Genomic DNA, 21489 nt, shown 5'->3' with positions numbered 1-21489 from the left:
TCCTTCTGAGTTTCTGATTTTTACTTCAGTCGGTCACTTAACTTGATAGTTCTAGTTTACATTTAACTTTTGCAAGTTTATCTAAGATAGACATGGATGTGAAATGTTCTAGTTTTAGGGAATTGCGAAGATAGGAAAGAGTGGAGATGCGTGTCCAACCTACGATGATGATAATGGTCATGAAGTTTATCTTTAATATACTTTCGTCTGTGGTCGGGGGTTCTACCGGTATTTTTAACCAAAAATATTATACCTACTAATAGAAGCTCAGTTTCGGCAGAGGTAATTTACGTATCAACAAGAACCCCTACATCGGAACTGTGTTTGAAACATATTTTGAGATTCACTTTTTAATAAGTCAAAAAAGCACAGAAGTGAAAACAGAAAAACTGCTTGGGAGAAAGTAGCCACCTTACTACGTATTAAACCTTTTTTGTTGGATAGACGATCCCAATTTTTTTCCTATTACAAAACTTGACTAATTGAGTTCTAATTGGTCATAGTGCACACCTCGGTTAGATGATCCTTTTTCTTTCTTGTTCGGAGCTCCTCGCCTAGACGGATAGGTCTGATGGTTCGATGCTGGGCAAGTAGGCAACAGGTTGATAAAAAAAGGCGATCAGTAATAAAGTTTTAACAATCAAATTATTTTCTTCGAGTCATGGCCTGCCATGGCGGCACGATTGGCCGTTTCTACTATAAAAGAGCGTATGGTACCCATCTATACCTATAGGTGTGTATCGTGGGTGTTCCGCTACGTGAAACATTATTTCACAGTTGTTTTAACGTGAACCGCGACTAATTTATTGTTTTCTTTCGCTTTTCCTAATGTTATGAAATAAACAATTTACCTGTATACCATGAAGATCTGAGACCTGCCTGCTTCGGTCTCTCATCAACATATAGGCTATTTTTTACGATGCTACCGCTTCGTTACGGACATGTGACAATGCAAAAGAAACAACAGGGAGGTTCAACGTCTCAACTCTCTATACCATCCTTATCACAGACAGTAGATCGATCCATCGATCTATTCATGGTTATGTATCAACAAATAAAATTCTATACTGACTTCTCGTTTTTCAATGATGGCGACGTGTGCGGTTTATTATAAGTATCTATTCTATGATATTTACGAAATTTATAAACTATATTTGAAACTGCAGCTTCTAATTCAATGTTCAATAGTCTGCATCCATGAGTACCACGAAAATACCATAATTAATAGCCCATAGTGGCAATTTCGACAATGCCCTGAGCGCCTTAGTAGTATAGTAACTCCGAAGACAGATGTCGCAGCGGAGTACTTACGCGACAAGATAAATACTATATAATTACTATGTAAATAGAATAAATTATGATGAATACCGTAAACTGCCTTTCCAAGGTTTCCCCAAATTTTGCGGTAATATTTTTTATTAGATTATAAAATCTACGCATGTGCATGGCGTAGTGTCTAATCGTCTGTTACAGCTATGCAAAATTTACTTGTGTGCATCTACGTGCGTAGTAGTTATATACATATATACTAAGATATATGCAATCCAAAAGATAAAATCAGCCGGTGAGCAAACGGCGGGGGCAAAATCCTCGCAGATTAATTAAAGGGAGGTATAGTGAACTATACTCCGCACCGAAGTCTATCAATCTTGCCGCTGTTATTGCATTTCAGATGCGTGCACGTATGTATTTAGATTCTATGGTCTGCTATTTTTCTTTTCTCGTTTACTACAATGTACGAGAAGCTTTTCATAAATAAATAGTAGCACAAACTATCATATTTAACTGCATGAGTTGAGGTTAAAGTACATAAGTGCTTAAAAAGTGATAGACATAAACTACATGTATTCAGAATGGGTAGTACTAATGACAGGCATGTATGCTGTATGCGTTAGCGTCTTTTATTTCTAAAAACATCTGCCTTTTGCCTGTCTACTCCTCTCTTTCGCTAACAAAACAAATTAGAAATCAAAGACGATAGCTACTGTATTTAGATTATTCTAAAAACATCAGCATATGGCCTGTCAAATTCTGCCTGTCGCCAGTAAATCAAGTTTGAAATAATGTGTATACTATCACAATGGGTAGTACTAATGACATGCTTGCATCTGTGGCAACTTTAAGCTTCATGTAATCCAAAATCTAATTGTCATGCATGAAATATTTACATGTATAACAGATTTGAAAGACTATGTTTATATCATTCTACAAACGTAAAGTTTTGGCCTGTTGAAGACTGATAATATAAAATTATGCTATAGATGGTAAATTTACAGAACTGGTAGTACCAATGGCATCCTTGTTGTGTCCAAAAAGAGAGGGTACATGCGTAAAACTGATTGTCTAAGAGATGTGACTGTTCAAAATTCAAATAATGTTAGTTTTGAGCTGTCGAATCCTTTCGATTAGAGACTAAAGCAGCTATATAGTTTTGCTAGTATGTGTACGGTAATATTGGTGTAACCGATCTTGTATAACGAATTTTTTTCACTTTACTTCTACATAAATACGTCTATTGAAGTTGATAGGAACAGCCAACAGTTACTTATGCATCATTAGCGAATTAATACGGCAATTAAGGATCTCGAGCCTTCTCACGACCGGCCACTGGTTATACGTATATATGGCCAATAAGAGCCTTGTCACGAAATCACTAAATTTCCTAACTTCATCGATACACTTAACATTGGATGTTTCACGTGAATTCTTCATTCGCGTACACGGGTACACACACTTGTAGGCACTACGTTTAATAAAAGCACACCGGCTTTCCTGATGAACCAATAAATTCTGCCAGTTTTACGGGAGACTGTAATCAGATAGGACTTTTATTTACTCTCTTGACCAGTGGAAGTAAATTTTCTTGTTTTTAAGGCATGCAATTCCTTCAGAAGTATTATGACTTATGACTGTTGTTAACATATATCTCTAGCGCTTTTTACTTCATGAGTTACCTGTGATTCCCTAAATAATTACTACCCATATATACATATATATTTCCACGAGAATTTGACAGGGGACAGATGATGTCAACACTCGACATTTTTCATAATTGAACAGGATCATGGGTATTGGGAAAACAAAATTGAAAAACCAATTAGAACATTGTTGATTCTGGACGTTTCGTCTGTATTTCTTAAGAGCTTTTCAAGCTCTCAACTTATCTGACTGTCAAAATTATAAATATAATCTGCATTTTCTTTGATCCAACTAGTTTGTTTAAAATCAATTTTGTTTTCCCAATACCAATGATCTTGTTCAATTATTGTACAGGTTTGACGAAGGAAGCTGGCGAGCGGTCGCGCAGGTACTTGCCCATTTATGACTTATTTGGGTAAGTCACTTGGAACCGATACACAAATAAGCTTTCAGTAGGCGTAAATTATAGTATTAATACAGATAGGACAGTAGCGTACTAGGAAATAATGTAAAAACATGACTTATCAAAAAGAAAAAATTAACCTATTGCTTTTGTTTTATAGTTAATTTTCACATTCACTGTCATCATGGGAATCTCTATCACTGTCACCAACATTAACAATTAGTTCTTCTGTTTGTCTGTCTATTACTTGCTCACTGATCCCTATTTTTAAATATTTAATCTACGCCCCTGATAGGAATACTGAAGAAAGAGGCCTGCAGTCGTTATACCTAAAACTGCCTACTTTTGCCACCGCGCATCCACGCCGTTTTAAAATTTCCGCCAGCTTCCAGCGTCAGGCTTGTATAAGGGTAGTGATTTCATCATGATCACTCGATGTTTTCTATGTATTTGTTGGTCTCAAAGTGCATCCTTTTTTACTTCTAAAGCTACCGAAATGACCAGTGTTTCTAGAATTGTTTCCTAAAGTTGTAGATTTTGTGGTTTTTCAGAAGTTTCTAATTACTGCTTCCAAAGCAACTCAGACAGCGACGGTGTGACTCCGGCCGGCTTTCATTACCATATTTTAATCTTAAATTTTAATTTCGAAAATCGATTTTAAATTGATAATTTATTATGTATATACTTAAAACGTATGGGTAGGCACTTATTTAGAATGCGTTGCGACACTACACTCACGAGACAGATACCTGAGCTGTAACCTCATTTCTCTTATTCTTATTGCACACATTGAACGTTGTGTGCGTTCAATTTACAATCATCTATAATTTAATCACCGGGCTATCAGAGTGAGCCACACCCAATAGGTACATGTGCACTGCGCTAATATCAACACCTGCAACTCCTGCACTCCTGCGCCCATTTTGCATCATCAACACCCTTTTCTAATAACAGCTATTAAAATAGTTGCCAGCATATGTAGGACATGTAAAATCGTCCCATCCTGGTGAAATTTTCATTAATTTTCTCTCCAATTTTGTGGATAGGCTTTTGCAGATGTATTATTGTTGTTGTGTTATCGCAATAGTGGTCATTCGTTTTACGAAGAGACCTGTTACCTTTGCGGTGCACTCGTCGTTTCAGCTGTGGCACTAGGTGTGTGTTATAATAAAATTACAGAAGATTCTAATTAGCGATAAGGGACTTGCGTTGGCATAACTATGTGCGGCATTCAACGGTGCAACTCGTGAATTAAACGCGTTCGAATGCCAAAGATTACTGAAAATCTTCGGACGATGTTCATATAAAAATAAAATGTCAATAAATGTTGATAATTATCGCAGAAAGATGGTTTGAAGGACTGCGAGGAGTATTTGCTCTGCATATGGATAACTGACGCCTGGTCACAGATAAATATCACTTGATATAAATATATCTATGTCTGATTACTGCTCCTAGAGATTTTTACGATTTTACTGTATAAAATTAAAGTAAAGGAATTAAAACACTTGGCAAGCTTCACAATGTTCATTTATTTCTCTGACGATCGTTTCGGTGTTTAAACCATTTTTAAAGGGTATACAAAAATTTACTAAATATTACAGTATAAATTTATTCCTTAAATACTATTGTATCTTACCATTGACTACCTGAATGTTTACATTTAATAAAGGTGATACATATACCGAAATCTAGTTGTCCTAATAACTTTGCTTTGTTTATTTCATAAATTTCCATAATATTCAAACGTTTACCTTAACTACATTGATGTAACAATTTTATATTTTCTATATCTAAAGTATGCTTAAAATCTAGGCAGTGTTGGGCTATGCCCGTACATTTATTACCTTTTTCAATTGATTTTTTATGTTCTTGAATTGAATCGTCAGAGAAATAAATGAACATTGTGAAACTTGCCACAAGTGTTTTAATTCCTTTACTTTAATTTTATAAAAATGTTTCACCAAGTGCCAAGCGAATCTACAATTTCAAATATTTTACTGTATCTTGACAGCTACTCGGTCTGGAACTGTAACATTAATTGAAGATCACCATTGATCAATACTGATCAAAATAATGCAAACGTTTTAGAACATTGTCGAAATGTATTTGGGACGTATCAGGTGGACCAACAGAATAGAACGTTAATAGAATCGGTGTAAAATTGAAGACAGCCTCACAGCGAACCGTTTATAAAATAAAAGAGGCAATTTGTTTAAATTAGTTCCGGAAAATCGCAAAAGTGCTGTGTAAGGAATTCCATTCGCCGAGATTGTTTTATTAGTTCGCCAGTGTGTCGAGTTTTTCCTGTTCGACATCGGCTTGGTTAGCAGCCACTACCAACGCCTTCACGCGACAAAACATCGGACACCACGTGCGCGTTTATGAACATTCACCGAAAAACACTTCATCCTTTACCAACATGCCAAATAAAAATAATAAACGGCAAACGGTAGTTTTACTTTTACTGAGTACTTTGTAAAAAGTTCAGATTTTGGAAGAATATTACGATTATGTTAAATTTTATTTTTAACCATGAAATTATCGCCTATTTTAGTTTTTCTCAGTGGCGGGTTTGTACTGATTTTTACTATTTAACTGTCCCCAATTCTACCAGTGTAATCCTTGGAAAACCCTAGAGTGACCAGGGAATGTTTCCTCCAAATTTCCAATTTTTAGCATCATCAACTTAGGCGGTACGATAAAGTCCTGTTTTTGTTATGCGGTCATTTTTTCGTTGGTTACTTCATTGCGGTTATTTTGTAGCGGTTCTTTTGTAATCGGGTGCTTAAGCACGTCACCTTATTTTTTACGAAATTTCGAACGAAAAGAAGATTTTGATTAATTGCAAATGCGACATACAGATTCTAATTGATAACATGTTCGAGTTGTCGATTGCTGGCGGCGATTAGCCGATCCGCAAACCGTTCGGTTCGATGTGGAACTGAATCTCTTGTATCGATCTATCGTTTACTGTGCAGCTTTTCTTATTAACGCGACACCGGTGTCCGTCATAGATGAGCTTTCAGCAAGGATTTTCTTGCGAATCGCGCAAGAAATTTTGTTCAAACACAACGGCGACGTTTACACAACATTTCTTTATCGATTGGAAAAGAAGTGCTTTGTTTGATGTGCACCAGACGCGACCAGCCGGAACCGGCAACTATTGTACAATTGCTCCAGAGAATTGTGCTTTTCTACTATTCGCTACTGTTCCATCAAAAAAATTTAATGTACTTTATCGATTCTGGTAAACGGACGACGGTACGGTAAATGCGACGGATAAAAAAAAAGAACAGATCTTCCCACGACTCGGGTCTTTTTTTCAGGTCAATAGTCCCTATAACGTAAATTTTGATCTGAACTTAAGCTACATTAAATGCTAATTTCATTTTGTTATACATATTTTTGGAGACTCCGACGTTAGACCAAGTAACGAACCCTGTATTGTATATATAAGATTTTACATTAAACGAGTACTACAACCCTTAAAAGTCTATACTTCTAGAGTATATAATACAACAAGTTCTATTGATTTTATTTTGAAACTGGTCTATGGGGATTTCTGGTGTCAATAATATTTAGTTTTATTTTACTAATTTTGAAAACACTTCACAACTTTTTAGAGGTTTCAAGCATTGCCTTAACACTGAGCTTGTCGATGTCTTACTTAGCCCTTAAACACACGTATGTGTCGGTCACTCTGTCATAAAACTCGAAATTTTTTGAGTTTATTTTGATGCTGCGGTTGAGACAATAAAACTGACACCAAGTGGATAATTTTTGTGTGTTTTTAGCCATATTAGCTTAAGGATCACTTGATGAGGTATTTACTGATTTAAAGACCAAATAGCAGAGTTGTAACCAGGACTAGGTTCATCTATCTATACGAAGTTCATAATATTTCAATGTATCACAATTGATCGATATGAACGAATCATAGAATCGATAGTAGGTGCCGAGACATATATTTTGTGTAGTTCTACAGCAGCCATGGATTGGTCACGGTTTACTTTAAAATAGGAGCAATTCCTACTTTCTATTGTCTGATAAGTGGTAAACAAAAGAGTATCGACTAAAAAGTCTACAGTTACACCACACTATAATGTAAAGTTTCCTCAGGAAAGTGGTCGTTCACCTGTTGCAGATGCTGGCGGCCGCAACACTGTCGGCGGTGGGAATTGCCTCAAACACAGCGAAAGAACGTAAACAAAAATAGCAAAATCCTTTAAAATACAGAAATCATTTACTAACCATGGCTCGTAACCGATTTCTTGCCGGCTTCTGTTTCTTTGTACAGCGCGAGCAGAATCGATTGAATAAATACATCTGGGTGCCTTTGTACCTCCATTACTTTTAGTAACACACTTCGTTACCAACACAACGTCTTTTGTTGTTACTTAAAGAATTTTGTAACGATTGAGTGTTATATATTATTATGCCTCAGCATTTTTTCGGATTTAATTCTACTCAACTAACAAATACAGGTTAAGTAGGTAGGTATCAGACATATTGTTCCATACATCTTTTGAAAATTTTTCGATTGGGTTTGCAAAAATTTTTAAAATCAAAGCCAGCCAAGAGTGCAATTATTTTGTCTTTATCATCTGCAGATTCATTGTTCTCCATAGTAATGGCAAATAGAAGAGGAAAATCAGTCATGAATCTTAACGGTTGTGATATTAAAACATTATCTAGTAGGTCAACAACAATAAAATTGACCTTACCTTTCTTCTTATTCTTGCTGGGGTCCCAATGTATGTAGATGGTAGAAATCGGCAAAGAACAATAAACGAGTGGAGTTTTGTCAGTGTGTATCCTAAGACCAAGGTTCATGATATTCTAAATTAACTCTACATTAGAATATAAGTAATTTAAACTTTTTGGTTTTAACACAAAAAAGTGCAATTAAAAATTAAGAAGTAGGTACCACTCGTAATACTAAGCCTTAATAATGTAAAAATTAACAATTCCAGTTGCTTGTTTCTTGCCAGAAAAATGAATTATCTTACGTCAGTAGTGTTTTAAATTTGAAACACAAACAATTTTTGTAAAAAAATCTGAATTATCTTCCATTATAGCTGTTAGAATTTTTCGTATTAAGTAGATATTGTAGGTATGTGTTGTAAAAAGTTGAAAATTATTAAGCACATTAAGTATTAAACGATTATGTTTACAGGAAGTTGTGAGTCAGGTTATGAAAATTTACAGGAAACTGACTTGTGCTATTTAGTAACAAAAAAAAGCAGAACAAGGCCACTACGTGCGATCTCTGACTATTCTATTTCAAGAGTATTAGCTCGTCGTCTATGTTGTTTAAATTACCATACAAAGAGTAGATGATTTATTGTTATTAATTACAAAATTACATTATAGGATAGCGTTCATGGCGAATACATGTATAAAATGCTGTTGTCGTATTGTGGCAAAGAAATGATTCAATTCATAAATAAACACTGCCATATCCGCGGCGTTTATATTAATTAACTTTTTATTTGTTATTCGTCGAGTGTTTTAGTGCTTTTTAATTAAGTCTTGGCCATCGCAAGCACTTACCTCATGATATTGCTTTATTAGCTACTGATATGAGTAAAACTTTTGTCTATAGATTCGGCTCGAAGGACCATTTCTAAATTAAAAATAATTATTCTGTTATCTATCTAAATTCAGGAAAACTTCTTTTTCTTTATGACAAATACTTTTCATGAACACTGACTCTATCGGAAATGTCTTTTGGGACCGTTTCATCTTCGTAAGTCGAACTGTTTTGTACAATTGCAAGATTAGGGAGGTTCTGCTATAATCGTGTTTATTAGTAAATCGGTTTTGTGCTTATGTCCAAGTGAAACTTCTGTACGATTATTCTAAATAATTGTGCAATGAAATTGCTACTATCAACACGGTAAGTTTAGCTTGAAGGTGCAATATTTTATATGTTAAATTACGTCACCGAGACAAGAAAATATTGATTCTGTTGCGGAAAGACAAGTTAACGATAATGGTGACTTCGGTGCGTCATTAATATTAATAAATTCTTGTTATCGTAGAGATAATGGTGCAGAAATTGCGAAATATCCTCGCACACATTAAGGGATTCAAAGTGGCAGCATTCGTTCTCGGAGGCTTTTCTAAAATGCGCTTTGTAATAAAATTATTAACCATTCACGGCCAATTTTACTTGATATGGGGTATAATTATAGCGAGTGCGACGATTTTGCATCGTCTATAACAAGACCGAGCTAACAGTCGATAACTTATACGAATTAGGTAGATTAGAGGCCAAGACTATTACCGTTTTACCGCGTTTTATTCGATGAGTTTGCCAAGTAATTTTTCTTCACTAATGGGAAACGTTTAAAGGAACTAAATTATTTAAATACTTTTAGCGACATTCCATTTGTTGTGTTTTTTTTTGCCGGCGCGGTATAGGAAGCCTCTAGGGTTGAAATGGTAATAGCAGAAAGTCGCTTTATTTTAGTTAGTTGCTTAATTTCGGATACTGTATTATATATATTACAACCAACCAAATTGAGAGAGCTTTTTGATAGTTTCGATAACCGAGCTACTTTTCTTTTCAGATTATATAACCTGGCAGATTTAGATCAATCCATGGATATGCTAGTCATCACCTTAAGAACTGTGATCCGCTATGGGGTAAGTTGATTACAATTATTGCTAAGTTTTGTACTTCACGAACAAAATAGCTTGCTGTTATCACGATTTTAATAACAGCGTCATAATCACTGCCCAGAAAGTGACAAAAAAGGAAAGAAAATTCGTGATTGTTGTTACCACAAGGTAAGCTGGCATAAAAATAATATTGTCCATTTGTGGTACATTTACGTTATGTTCAATTATACGTTTGCTGAAGCTGCGTCCTGTTTGTCCAATGTAACTTGCGTCACAATCTGACTATTCAATTTCGTACACTCGATTTCTTCCAGAGTGTGAAGATTATTTTCAAGAAACTCGTTTGTGTTTATTAGTGCCTTTGTATGGTTACGTTAGCAGTTAGTATTGAACACATGTGGCCAGTACAAATGCAAATTACACCGAGCACTCTATTAATTAAAATGGCAATTAGAGCAAATTAACATCCAAGTACCTAGTTAAGAATCGGACATTTTGTTTTGCAGAAATTACTGCTTATCGTATCTATAAAGGCAGCCACAATTATTGCATATTACGTTTTTTATTCGTAAACGTTTCATAATCTTCGAAATTGATTTAAAATTTGATTATTATCTATATAGAAAAATTTATCGATAAATTTCGTTTATATGTAAAATGTCGCAGATGGTTTAGTGCCTATCACAAGTGAATGTTTTACGTTTTGAAATCATGCCGACACCTCTCACTTAACAGACAATAAACTAGATTGGCGTTATTGTGTGCTATAAAATTACGAGGGCTATTTAGAAAATGGCAACTTTATATAGGCTCAAATAAAAGCGGACGGTTTTATTGACATATTTTCCGTGCTTACTTAGATATAAGCGGATAAGAAAGTTATTTAATCCCAACAAAATTTCGAGAAATTATTTGTTAACAAGTACCTTACATTAATGTCGTCAAAACTGAGTAGGTAGCACAAACTATCACATTTAAATCACATTTCCTACATGGGTTGAGGTTAAAGTACATAAGTATATGTATTCAGAACGGTTAGTACTAATGACAGGCATGTATGCTGTATGCCTTAGCGTATTATATTTCTAAAAACATCTGCCTTTTGCCTGTTTCCTCCTTTCTGTCGGTAACAACACAAATTAGAAATCAAAGACGATAGCTACTGTGTTTAGATTATCCTAAAAACATTAGCATCTGGCCTGCCAACGCCTGCCTGACGCCAGCAAATAAAGTTTGAAATAAATTGTACACTAGCACAACGGGTAGTACTAATAATATCCTTACATCTACGGTAATGCTATATGCTTCATGTAATCCAAAATCTAATTGTCACACATGAAATACATAACAGATTTGTAAGACTATGTTTATATCATTCTACAAAAGTAAAGTTTTGGCCTGTTGAAGACTGTTAATATAAAATTATGCTATAGTTGGTAAATTTACATAACGGGTAGTACCCGTAATTATTTGTTATAAAGTACCTTGGATTAATGTCGTCAAAACTGAGTAAGTTGCATGGTTTCATTGTTTGTACTTTGTTTTATTTTGTAGTCGCTAGATGACGACTTGACTGAGCTGGACGCAGATGATAATAATAACGTTTAAAAAAGAATGTCTAAAATTGTCTCCGTGTCAGGGATATTTTGTAATTCTGCAAGTAATTCCCGGCCGTAACGCATAATTAAAGAATTATTTTCACGTTCATTATGATTCGCGAAAGTCATTTGGTCACAGTCGATCCGGTTAATTAGAAGCAGTAGTACCAACCTACCTACGTGAAGTACCGGACCTGGGTATTTACGTAATGGATTATCGACGGCCGTTTTACACGAGCTTCGTTGTCGGCGACACGCTTTTGAAGAAATAAGAAGAAGAAGTAGAATAAGGCCGTTCTCTTAACGTACAACCGACCACTTTTCGCGAAAAAAAATCGCCGAGAGTGCGAAACTGAAACCGAAGGGAAAAAGTACGTTCGCCGCCCCTGATGATCCTTTAGGTACTTATTTTTTTATCTTTTTTCAAAAAATAATCTCGCCGATAACGTACCGTCACTAATATCCATTACGGCGTAGCGGTACGTATAAAAGATGAGGTAAACTGGAGGTAGCGTCGACAAAATTCAAACAAATTAACAATATTGCAACTATTTTCCCAGATGATCTGATGTCCATGATTCTTATGACTAACAGAAGAAGGTTACCATTTTAACGCGTTGCAATACTCGTAACCAGTCAAATTCAATATCATGTCCGGCTCGAAGGACCAAAAATACACCCTCTATTTTTAAGGTACAGCGGCAAACCTCTGCTTATATTTTAATATTAGTCGGTAAATATACCTGAATAATGACTGGTGCCTTTTCTATACATGGAATAAAGTAAATTTGAACGTTAATTAGCCAAAGTACAAAATATGTCTCGATTTTAATTAGTCTAACAACTGGTTGTGTTCATTTATGTATACCTGTACATATATATAATAGATATACGTACGCCATATAACTACATGAAAGCACATATGTATATGTATGTGTTGCGAAACACTGTGGCAATTAGGATTTCGTATTTTGCACGTTTGTCAGCGTGTTTGCAAACTGGTCTAATTGGTCGACCCGCGATAATTTGCATACGTGTTAAATTAAGAAAAAACAACAGAAAGATCAGTCCGTTAGTATATTATTGGATGTCGCAATTATCGAAAGTGCTTACAGATTTAGGCAGTTAATAGGTCGCCGACATAAATTCAATGGACATCTGCATGAGAATTGGTTCACTAGTGGCACATACATACATTTGAAATTTGCGTAGTAATCGGTTGTAAATTAGCTTTCAATCAAACATGTTGGCTATTACAGAGAAACAGAGTAACAGTTCGACTATTGATTATCGTGTATTTTTGCTATTATTTATACAATTTCTCTACCATTAAATTTAAACAATTTATAGGTCGGTAAATTAAAATAATATATTTTTTTAAAAATAAGCTGCTCTAATATAAAATTGTTCATTGCCCAAGAAAATAATTGTTGATTTATATCGACGATTTGTCTTCCTTTACATTATTACTTATAATCTAACAAAATTGACACGTCGACAATCCGATAATTAAATGCACGTCGGCAATAACATACCACAATTGACATATTTACAAATGACCGTTGCTTGGTAAGGTAAATGTTGTTTTCAGTGAAGATCGGTTAATTAGCGACTGAATTTGTAATTGTAATTGCGCCAATGATGAATTGATCTTGTATAAATAAGCGATTCGACGACTTATCTACAAAGTTATAGAAGCAACTCCAAATTAACGGGAAAATGGTAGTCATTAAAAAATGAAAATAAAACAAACAACGTATGCATGGCAAGGGTTTTAAATTTATTTAAAGGTCCTAAACTATTTAACATCTCCCTAGAAATTAACTACTATTGTACTATTGGGTTGTTCGGAAAGTCATTTCGTTTTTCCCGACAGAGGATTTAATTGTATTCTTTTGCACCAAACTTCACATTTAAGCCGTATAATTTTTATATGCTTTGAGAGCTCATATAGCAAGGCTTGTGTGTGAAAAATTCCAATTAATTCTACGCAGTAGTTTTTGGTTGGTGCCCTTTTAAATATGGAGAGCGATAAGCAGCATTTTCGACATATCTTACTGTTTTACTACAGAAAGGGTAAAAATGCTGTTCAAGCCAGAAAGAAATTGACTGATGTGTATGGAGAAGGTGTGTTGACAGTACGCCAGTGCCAGAACTGGTTCGCTAAATTTCGATCCGGCAATTTTGATGTCGAAGATGCACCACGTTCGGGAAGGCCGGTTGAAGCTGATAAAGACGCGATAAAGGCATTAGTTGATGTGAACCGGCGAATAACAACACGTGAGATCGGATTGAGGTTAAATTTATCAAATTCAACAGTTTATGACCACTTGAAAGGCCTGGGATTATCCTCGAAGCTCGATGTATGGGTTCCCCATGTTCTCACAGAGAGAAATCTGTGTCGCCGCATTGACGTCTGCGATTCGCTTCTCAAACGTCACGAAAATGATCCGTTTTTGAAGCGCATCATCACTGGGGACGAAAAATGGGTTGTATACAACAACGTCAAACGCAAGAGGTCATGGAGCAAAAAAGATGAACCGGCTCAAACCATTTCCAAAGCCGATATTCACCAAAAAAAGGTGATGCTGTCTGTTTGGTGGGATTTTAAAGGAATCGTTTTTTTTGAGCTTTTACCGGATAACACAACGATTAATTCGGAAGTCTACTGTCATCAGCTGGACAAACTGAATGATGCACTTCAACAGAAAAGGTCAGAACTAATCAACAGGAAAGGTGTAGTGTTTCACCAAGACAACGCGAGACCTCACACAAGTTTGGTCACTCGCCAAAAGCTTTTACAGCTTGAATGGGATACAATGCTACACCCACCATATTCTCCAGACCTGGCACCATCGGATTATTATTTGTTCCGGTCACTCCAAAATTTTTTAGACGGTAAAACCTTCACCTCAAATGAGGAGGTCAAAAACCTCCTCGATCAGTTTTTTGCCAGCAAAGACCAAAAATTTTATGAGCGTGGAACTATGCTACTACCAGAAAGATGGCAAAAGGTGTTGGACCAGAACGGTCAATATATAATGTAATAAAGTATTTGTTTATTATACGAAAACTGTCTTTCATTTCCACAAAAAAAAAACGAAATGACTTTCCGAACAAGCCTATACTATTGCACTATGTTTTACTACAGTCGAACGAATCACTGCCATAATTCTACCTCAGATTCTGCTGTAGGGTAAGTAATAAATTTCCCGTGGCCTGTTCTTCGCGCAGTCTGTCCTCAATTTATCAGTAGCTGTCGGTCATCTTAGAGCAACAACATAATTGAATATTATTGCACGGCCGTTTTCCTATTAGAACCGATTTTTGTTGGAAGAAGAGATAACGAAAGCGCGTGGAACGCGCTCAAATGTGTCCCGGAGTTTCATCTTCCCATGCATGCGATAGATAGCAAGCTATGCCGTAGCATCCGCTTTAATATTCATGACGGCGATTACTACAAGTTAGTTATGCAAGGAGTTGGCTGTTTGGTCTTCTAGTGGACTAGAGAAGAGTAGCAGCGACGGCGGCATGTCTCGGCGACGAGCAGGATATGCAAGACGTTTTTCTTTTGACTAGGAACGCGACCGGGTATGCGGTTACGTGAAAAACACGTTCCTGGCATGTGGGAGGACAGAAGCCCACTGGCAGCGCACGGTCTGATTACAAACAGTCATGTTTGGCAGTACCTACAGGTTTCGCCAACCTAAATGCGGAATCTCTTCATTAACTAACGGACAGAAAGAGGTTCACTCACCAACAAAGAAAGTTTGTAGTAGCAAATTTGAAATTCAAATTTATAGGAGACATTGAAAATAAATTGATGTAAATTCTGCTCGAAAGACTGTTTCTAAGGAGTTTATTCTTTTCACTGAAAGAAATCCATTAGAGATTCAAACCTGCGATGAATATCGCAAATTAGTTGTTGAATATCCGGCTCGAAGGACCATTTCCGAAGAGTTGTCTCTTTTATGGGCGTTTTTGATTATATTTTTCCGGTACAGAATTCCATCAAATTAATCAGTTCTTGAAACATAAGAGAAGATCAACACCCTATAATGAAATAGCGGTAGCGTCTGTTGCGAGGACGGTAGGGCGGAGGTGGTTGTTGTGAGTGGGCCAGGTGTCCGCGGATCAATGTCCCCCCGCGGCTCGAGCACGCACTAATGATGCACACATTAGACCGCATTCGCGTTCGGCGACCGTGCAGCTAAAAGGACAAAATACCGCGCACCAGGAAGTCGAAGCCGAAGGCGCGCTCGCCACGACCCGTCCATTCGTTTAAACTTGTATGTGCACACGTCTAATATATTCGAGTCTTTTATCTTCCGTTTTGTTTTCAGCCCTTTTCTCCTACTTATTTATTTTATGAAACTATAGTGTAAACTTTGATTTGATTTGTTAGCTTAGCTACCAGCGACATCCTGGAAGTTTAAGAAGGTATGTTTTAAATCAAACGGTTTGTTATCGTATTGATTATATAAGGTACATGAAGATGAAGTGTCCAAATCATTTCTTAGGGTCGCAAGTAATTTTGGAGATTTTGTTTCTATATTTCTATTAGTTGTTTTTATCCGTTAAATATTTGATTTTGTTGTGGAAATTGCCGCATACACTCGAGTTATGTATGGTAGAGGATAATGCGACAGGTCATTTGAGCATACCGATGTGACGCAGCGTTGGTAGCAAGCGGCTAAGGATTTAAGGATAACCGTCGTTAGTCTCTAATGATGGCAGAAGCACAAAGAAGAAATGTATAGGCTAAGTGCGCTCGTAGAATTCGACTTTATGGGCGTCTAATGGGACCTCATCTTTAGTCGTGGCGTAATATCCAGAATTTATTTAATGTATGCATGCCATCCAACGATTCCCGCTGAGGCGAATGCGAAACTCGCGGCGTCGCTTTATCAAAAACGGCATCGCCTCCAGAGGAATCACCGCGACTAATACTGGACTTAGCATGCGATACATAAGATAACTCGTATTCGTGGCAGAAAGAAATTGGTTCATTCATTTAATCTCATCGCCTGATAGAGAAAGATGCTTCCAACTGAAAAGGGAAAGGACACAAAGAATTTTATTTCCGGATTCGCTTATTTTCACTTTTTCTTAAGAATATAAAGTAAAAAATTAAATATATTCGAGAATTATCTTATTCTAGAGAGTACAAGTATAGTAGGTTGAAAGAAATTATTGATAATTAATACTAATAATAACTATCTTTCTGGTGCCTGCTCACTTAGGATAAAATTTAACCCATTATGTCTTCCGTTAGATGGTTTTATCGGTTGATACCATCGGGTTCGTCGCTTGCGCGCCTATTGAAGTCTCCTTAGTTTTTCCGACAGAACTGCAAAAATATATGGTTTTCTGATTTCTTTTCGATAGTATTCGTTTACTCAGACTTTTATTACATGATAAGTCTATATTTCAAACATTTTTAAGGGGCGTTAGCGGAGCAATCCCATTGTTTTCAAAGAGATAATCTGAAATGAGTCTATAGTTGCCGTTTTTCGGCGTTAGTAACATAAAGTAGAAAATTAAGAATATTCCAGAAGCTTCTCTTTCTAGAGAGGACTATTATGATAGGTTAAAAGAAAATGATAGTAATTTGGCCATAAAAAATAAGTCAGAAACAACTAGTTCGCTTAGGTATTACTAAAAAATCGGTAACAACTATTAATAATAACTATCTTTCTTGTGCTTTCTCATTCAGTTTAAAATTTAGCTCACTATCGCCTTCGTTATACGGTTTATCGGTTGGTATCACCGGGTTCGTCGCTTGTGCGCCTGTTGAAGTCTCTTTGATTTTTCCGGTAAAATCGCGAAAATATATATTTTTCTGATTTCTTTTCGATAGCATTCGTTTATCTAGACTTGTACCACATGATAAGTCGATATTTTAAAAATTTTTAACGGGCGTTAGCGGAGAAATTCTTTGTTTTCTAAGTGGTAATCTAAACTCAGACTATAGTTGCAGTGTTCTGGCGTTAGTAAGTTTCTTTTTCTAGAGAGTATGGTAGCACGTTAAAAGAAAATAATAGCGATAAGGGATCAGTTAGAAACAATTAACCCCCTGGTTAATTTATCGCTCTATTCCTCGTTGTAATATTCACAAGTAGAATAAAACAAATTCCACACAAAACTTATTGACTTACAGTTCACAAAATAGTCAAAATATCCTAATCTATGTTGACCAGCATTATTTATCCTTTGAGCAATCGAGACTTTTGGTATTAACATCGGGATAAACAATAATAATTTTCCTCACTGTTGTACAATTATACATAATTAATAATTTTCTGTGTATATAAAAATGAGCTTATTAATTTATTAACAAAAGTTGATGTCACTACCAATGGTGATTTTAAATAATTAACATTCTCTGTGACGTTAAATTGAAGCAAGGCACTCAATTCTAACGACAACTGCGGAGCAGGATATTCTGCTTTCTATTTCGTTTTTCCACAATAATCGATCTATTTATTAAAATCAATATTTACTGGCCTGTCGGTTCTAATGATGGCGCAAATATGCTCGCCTACTTAAACTACATATACCTAATAATACTTTAAAGCGTTTGGATGGCTCTAATAAGATAACCATTAGTTCACGGAAGTCTTTGTGCTAATACACCATCGAGAGAAAATGGGCTAGCTTGACGATGATGATCGTTTTACTGAAAAGGCTTCCTCTTCTTTTAACCCACTTTGCCTATTTAGTTGCTTTAAACAGCAGTGGAAGCTATTCGATCATTTCTTCACTAAATAATAATCACTCCAATTCCAGTAGCTGCATACTGAGTACCTTTGACTTTGAAGATTACATTAAATTCCGATACGTACTTATATTTAGGTTCATTTTATCGAAAAACATCTTCAAACTGTTCCAACTAAACAAGTTGTCAGTATATATAAGTTCTCATAGAACTTTAAATCCTAGTTTAACTATAGTTCCATTGTCCTACATGGAACTTGAATTATGGCGTTTTTATAACCAGTGAATGAAGCATTGTTGCAGTACTTGGGTTCATATAGCCTTTTGAGTTTCAGTTAGCAATTATTAACGTAAATAACATCTTGAGGCTATAGGGTGTCGACATTATTAAGCTACTTTCTATCTTTAGAAGACAATCGTATGTGCAGATAAATCCATATGTTTTACTTATGGTCAAAGGTGATATCTAACAAATAATTATAACTAATGGCATGCTAACTAGTATTTATTAAATAGTTTAGGTTGTTAATATGTAATGGGAGTTAGTTAGTTGAAAAGTGGGCCAGCACCTAATTAACCTAATACGGTAGTCAACGGATCAAGTTTCGAAAGATTTCCCATTAATAATAATTTTGCCGAATGTATTAACGTTAGCTTGTTGGTTGGCTCTTGTTCTGCATGCTCTTTTTTCAATACAAATAGCTTAAGGCGAGATCATTAATTATGTTTTAGTCCCTATTCAAAGTTTTTTTTTGGAAATGATAGCGGAAATGTCATAAGCAAACGAGTACCTTAATTTAATTCTTGCAAAAACAAGCATCTTAAATTTGTATCGAAAATGAAGTTTAGAAACAAATCATTGTAACATAAAATCGATGATCGGTTTCAATAATAACTGTCTTCAATTTAGTTTAAAATTTAGCTCACTATCGGTTGCGTTAGATGGTTTTACTGGTTGATATCACCGGGTTCGTCGCTTGTTCGCCTATTGGAGTCTCCATGTTTTTTCCGACAAAACTGCGAAAATATACGATTTTATGTTTTATTTTCGCTGGCATTCGACCATCTAGACTTTTATTACTTGATAAGTCAAACATTTTTAACGAATGTATCCGGAAAAGTTCTGCTTTTGAGGTGGCAATCTCAAATAAGTCTGCATTAGTTGGAACGAACCATTATAACATAAAGAAAATATCGATAATCAGTACTAATAATAACAATCTTTTTGGTGCCTTTTTTTTCGGTTTAAAATTTAGCCCACAATCGCCTCCGTTAGATGGTTTTATCGGTTGATATCACTGGGTTCGTCGCTTGTGCGCCTATTAGAGTCTCCATGTTTTTTCCGGCACAACTGCGAAAATATATGATTTTATGATTTATATTTGCTGGTATTCGATCATCTAAACCTTTATTATATAATAAGTCGATATTTCAAACATTTTTAACGGATGTATCTGTAAAAATTCCGCTTGCGAGGTGGCAATCTTAAATAAGTCTGTATTAGTTGGAACGAACCATTATAACATAAAAAATCGATAATCAGCATAAATAATAACTATCTTTTTAGTGCCTTTTCTTTCAGTTTAAAACTTAGCCCACAATCGCCTCCGTTAGATGGTTTTATCGGTTGATATCACTGGGTTCGTCGCTTGTGCGCCTATTGAAGTTTCCGCGGTTTTTCCGGCAAAACCGCGAAAATACTTGGTTTTCTGATTTATTTTCGTAAGCATTCGATCATCTAGACCTTTGTTACATGAGAATTTGATATTTCAAGCATTTTTAACGGATGTAGCCGTAGAAATTATCTGTTTTTGAATTGGAACTCTCAAATGCGCCCAGTTGAATAGTACTTTTAGGTCTCTCTGAGCAATGACATGTGACTTTCAAGTTGGAAAACGTTCTTAGAAGGCGCAACTTATCTCCATCTTCATCATTTTTTTAAATTTTCATTAAATAATAATTAGGACTTAGTGCGTACTGCGTAGGTTATTTGATGTTAGGACTTTTGCAATTCTATACAAGTCATCTTTGGAGAGACCGGAGCAGTTTTTGTTCATAATTTTATGATTATGACTTTTATATATACTCACATCTATACGTAGTAATACACGCGGTACGTCACGCCTCGTTCGCCAGGTCCGACCGCGATTGGTCGCGGAATTTTACACCTCCTATTTACATTTCCTGTCAAACAATTCGGTGCTCTACCAGCATATAGTGTTGTTGTATAGTTGGCCGTGCGTAGCTGTTCTTACTAACAACAACTGTAGTCGTAGCAGGCCGCGGTTTTCAGCTTGTACTATAATAATGCGTACCGGCCGCGGTTGCCTCCCATCATTTTATCCATCGAAGTTCGCCTTCGGCCATGTACTAATGAGTGATAAAATATTGCCCATTAGACGACTGTTTTTGTTCCGTACACACGCGTTTCGTAATCTAAATCAAACAAATCATCAATCGTTTGTTATATGTAGTACAATAATGTATCACAGATACTGCTAGAGCTTTTTGATTTAGAATTTTAATTTGCAAGAACTTATGAATCCTTGAAGGAGTAGCTAAAGCTTTTATGGTATTAAAAGGATAATTTTCAAAATAGGCGAATTTGTAATTTTTAGTTTAATGAAGCTTTCCCTTGACTTTTCAAATAAATAATCATTCTTACGAATATATTATAGACACTGCTGGAGCTTTTTGATTTAGAATCTTGATAACTGATTGATTTGCAAGAACTTATGAATCCTTGAAGGAGTCGCTAAAGTTTTTATGGTATTAAAAGGATAATTTTTAAAATACACGATTTTTCACTATAAAGCTCTGCTGATATCTATAATCACTTTGTAATTTTTGGTTTAATGAAGCTTTCTCTTGAATTTTCAAATAAATAATCATTCTTACGAATATATTAGAGACACTGCTAGAACTTTTTTATACAGAATCTTAACAACTAATTGATTTGCAAGAACTTAAGAATCGTTGAAGGAGTAGCTGAAACTTTTATGTTAATAGAAGGATAATTTTCAAAATATACGACTTTTCACTATGATGTTCTGCTGATACCTGTAATCATTTTGTAATTTTTGGTGTATTGAAGCTTCTCCTTGACTCTTCAAATAAATAATCATTCTTACGAATATATTATAGACACTGCTAGAGCTTTTTTTATATAGTATGTTAATAATTGATTGATTTGTACGGATTTATCAATCCTCGAAGAAGTTA

General features: G+C 35.5%; 1 protein-coding gene across 1 annotated transcript in view; it reads left to right on the top strand.

The window, feature by feature from the left end:
* Positions 1 to 21489, top strand: part of LOC108741565 (paired box protein Pax-5) — a 249993-nt gene that overhangs the window by 75443 nt on the left and 153061 nt on the right. The window contains exon 4 of the mRNA XM_025975677.1: positions 9901 to 9976. Within this exon, the coding sequence (XP_025831462.1) occupies positions 9901 to 9976 (76 nt within the window). The remainder of the gene's footprint in view (positions 1 to 9900; positions 9977 to 21489) is intronic.

The sequence above is a fragment of the Agrilus planipennis genome, unplaced genomic scaffold (genome assembly GCF_000699045.2).
Source record: "Agrilus planipennis isolate EAB-ADULT unplaced genomic scaffold, Apla_2.0 scaffold232, whole genome shotgun sequence".
Taxonomy (NCBI): Eukaryota; Metazoa; Arthropoda; class Insecta; order Coleoptera; family Buprestidae; genus Agrilus; species Agrilus planipennis.
Note: the sequence above shows the minus strand (reverse complement) of the source record. Positions and strands in the feature narration are given on the sequence as shown.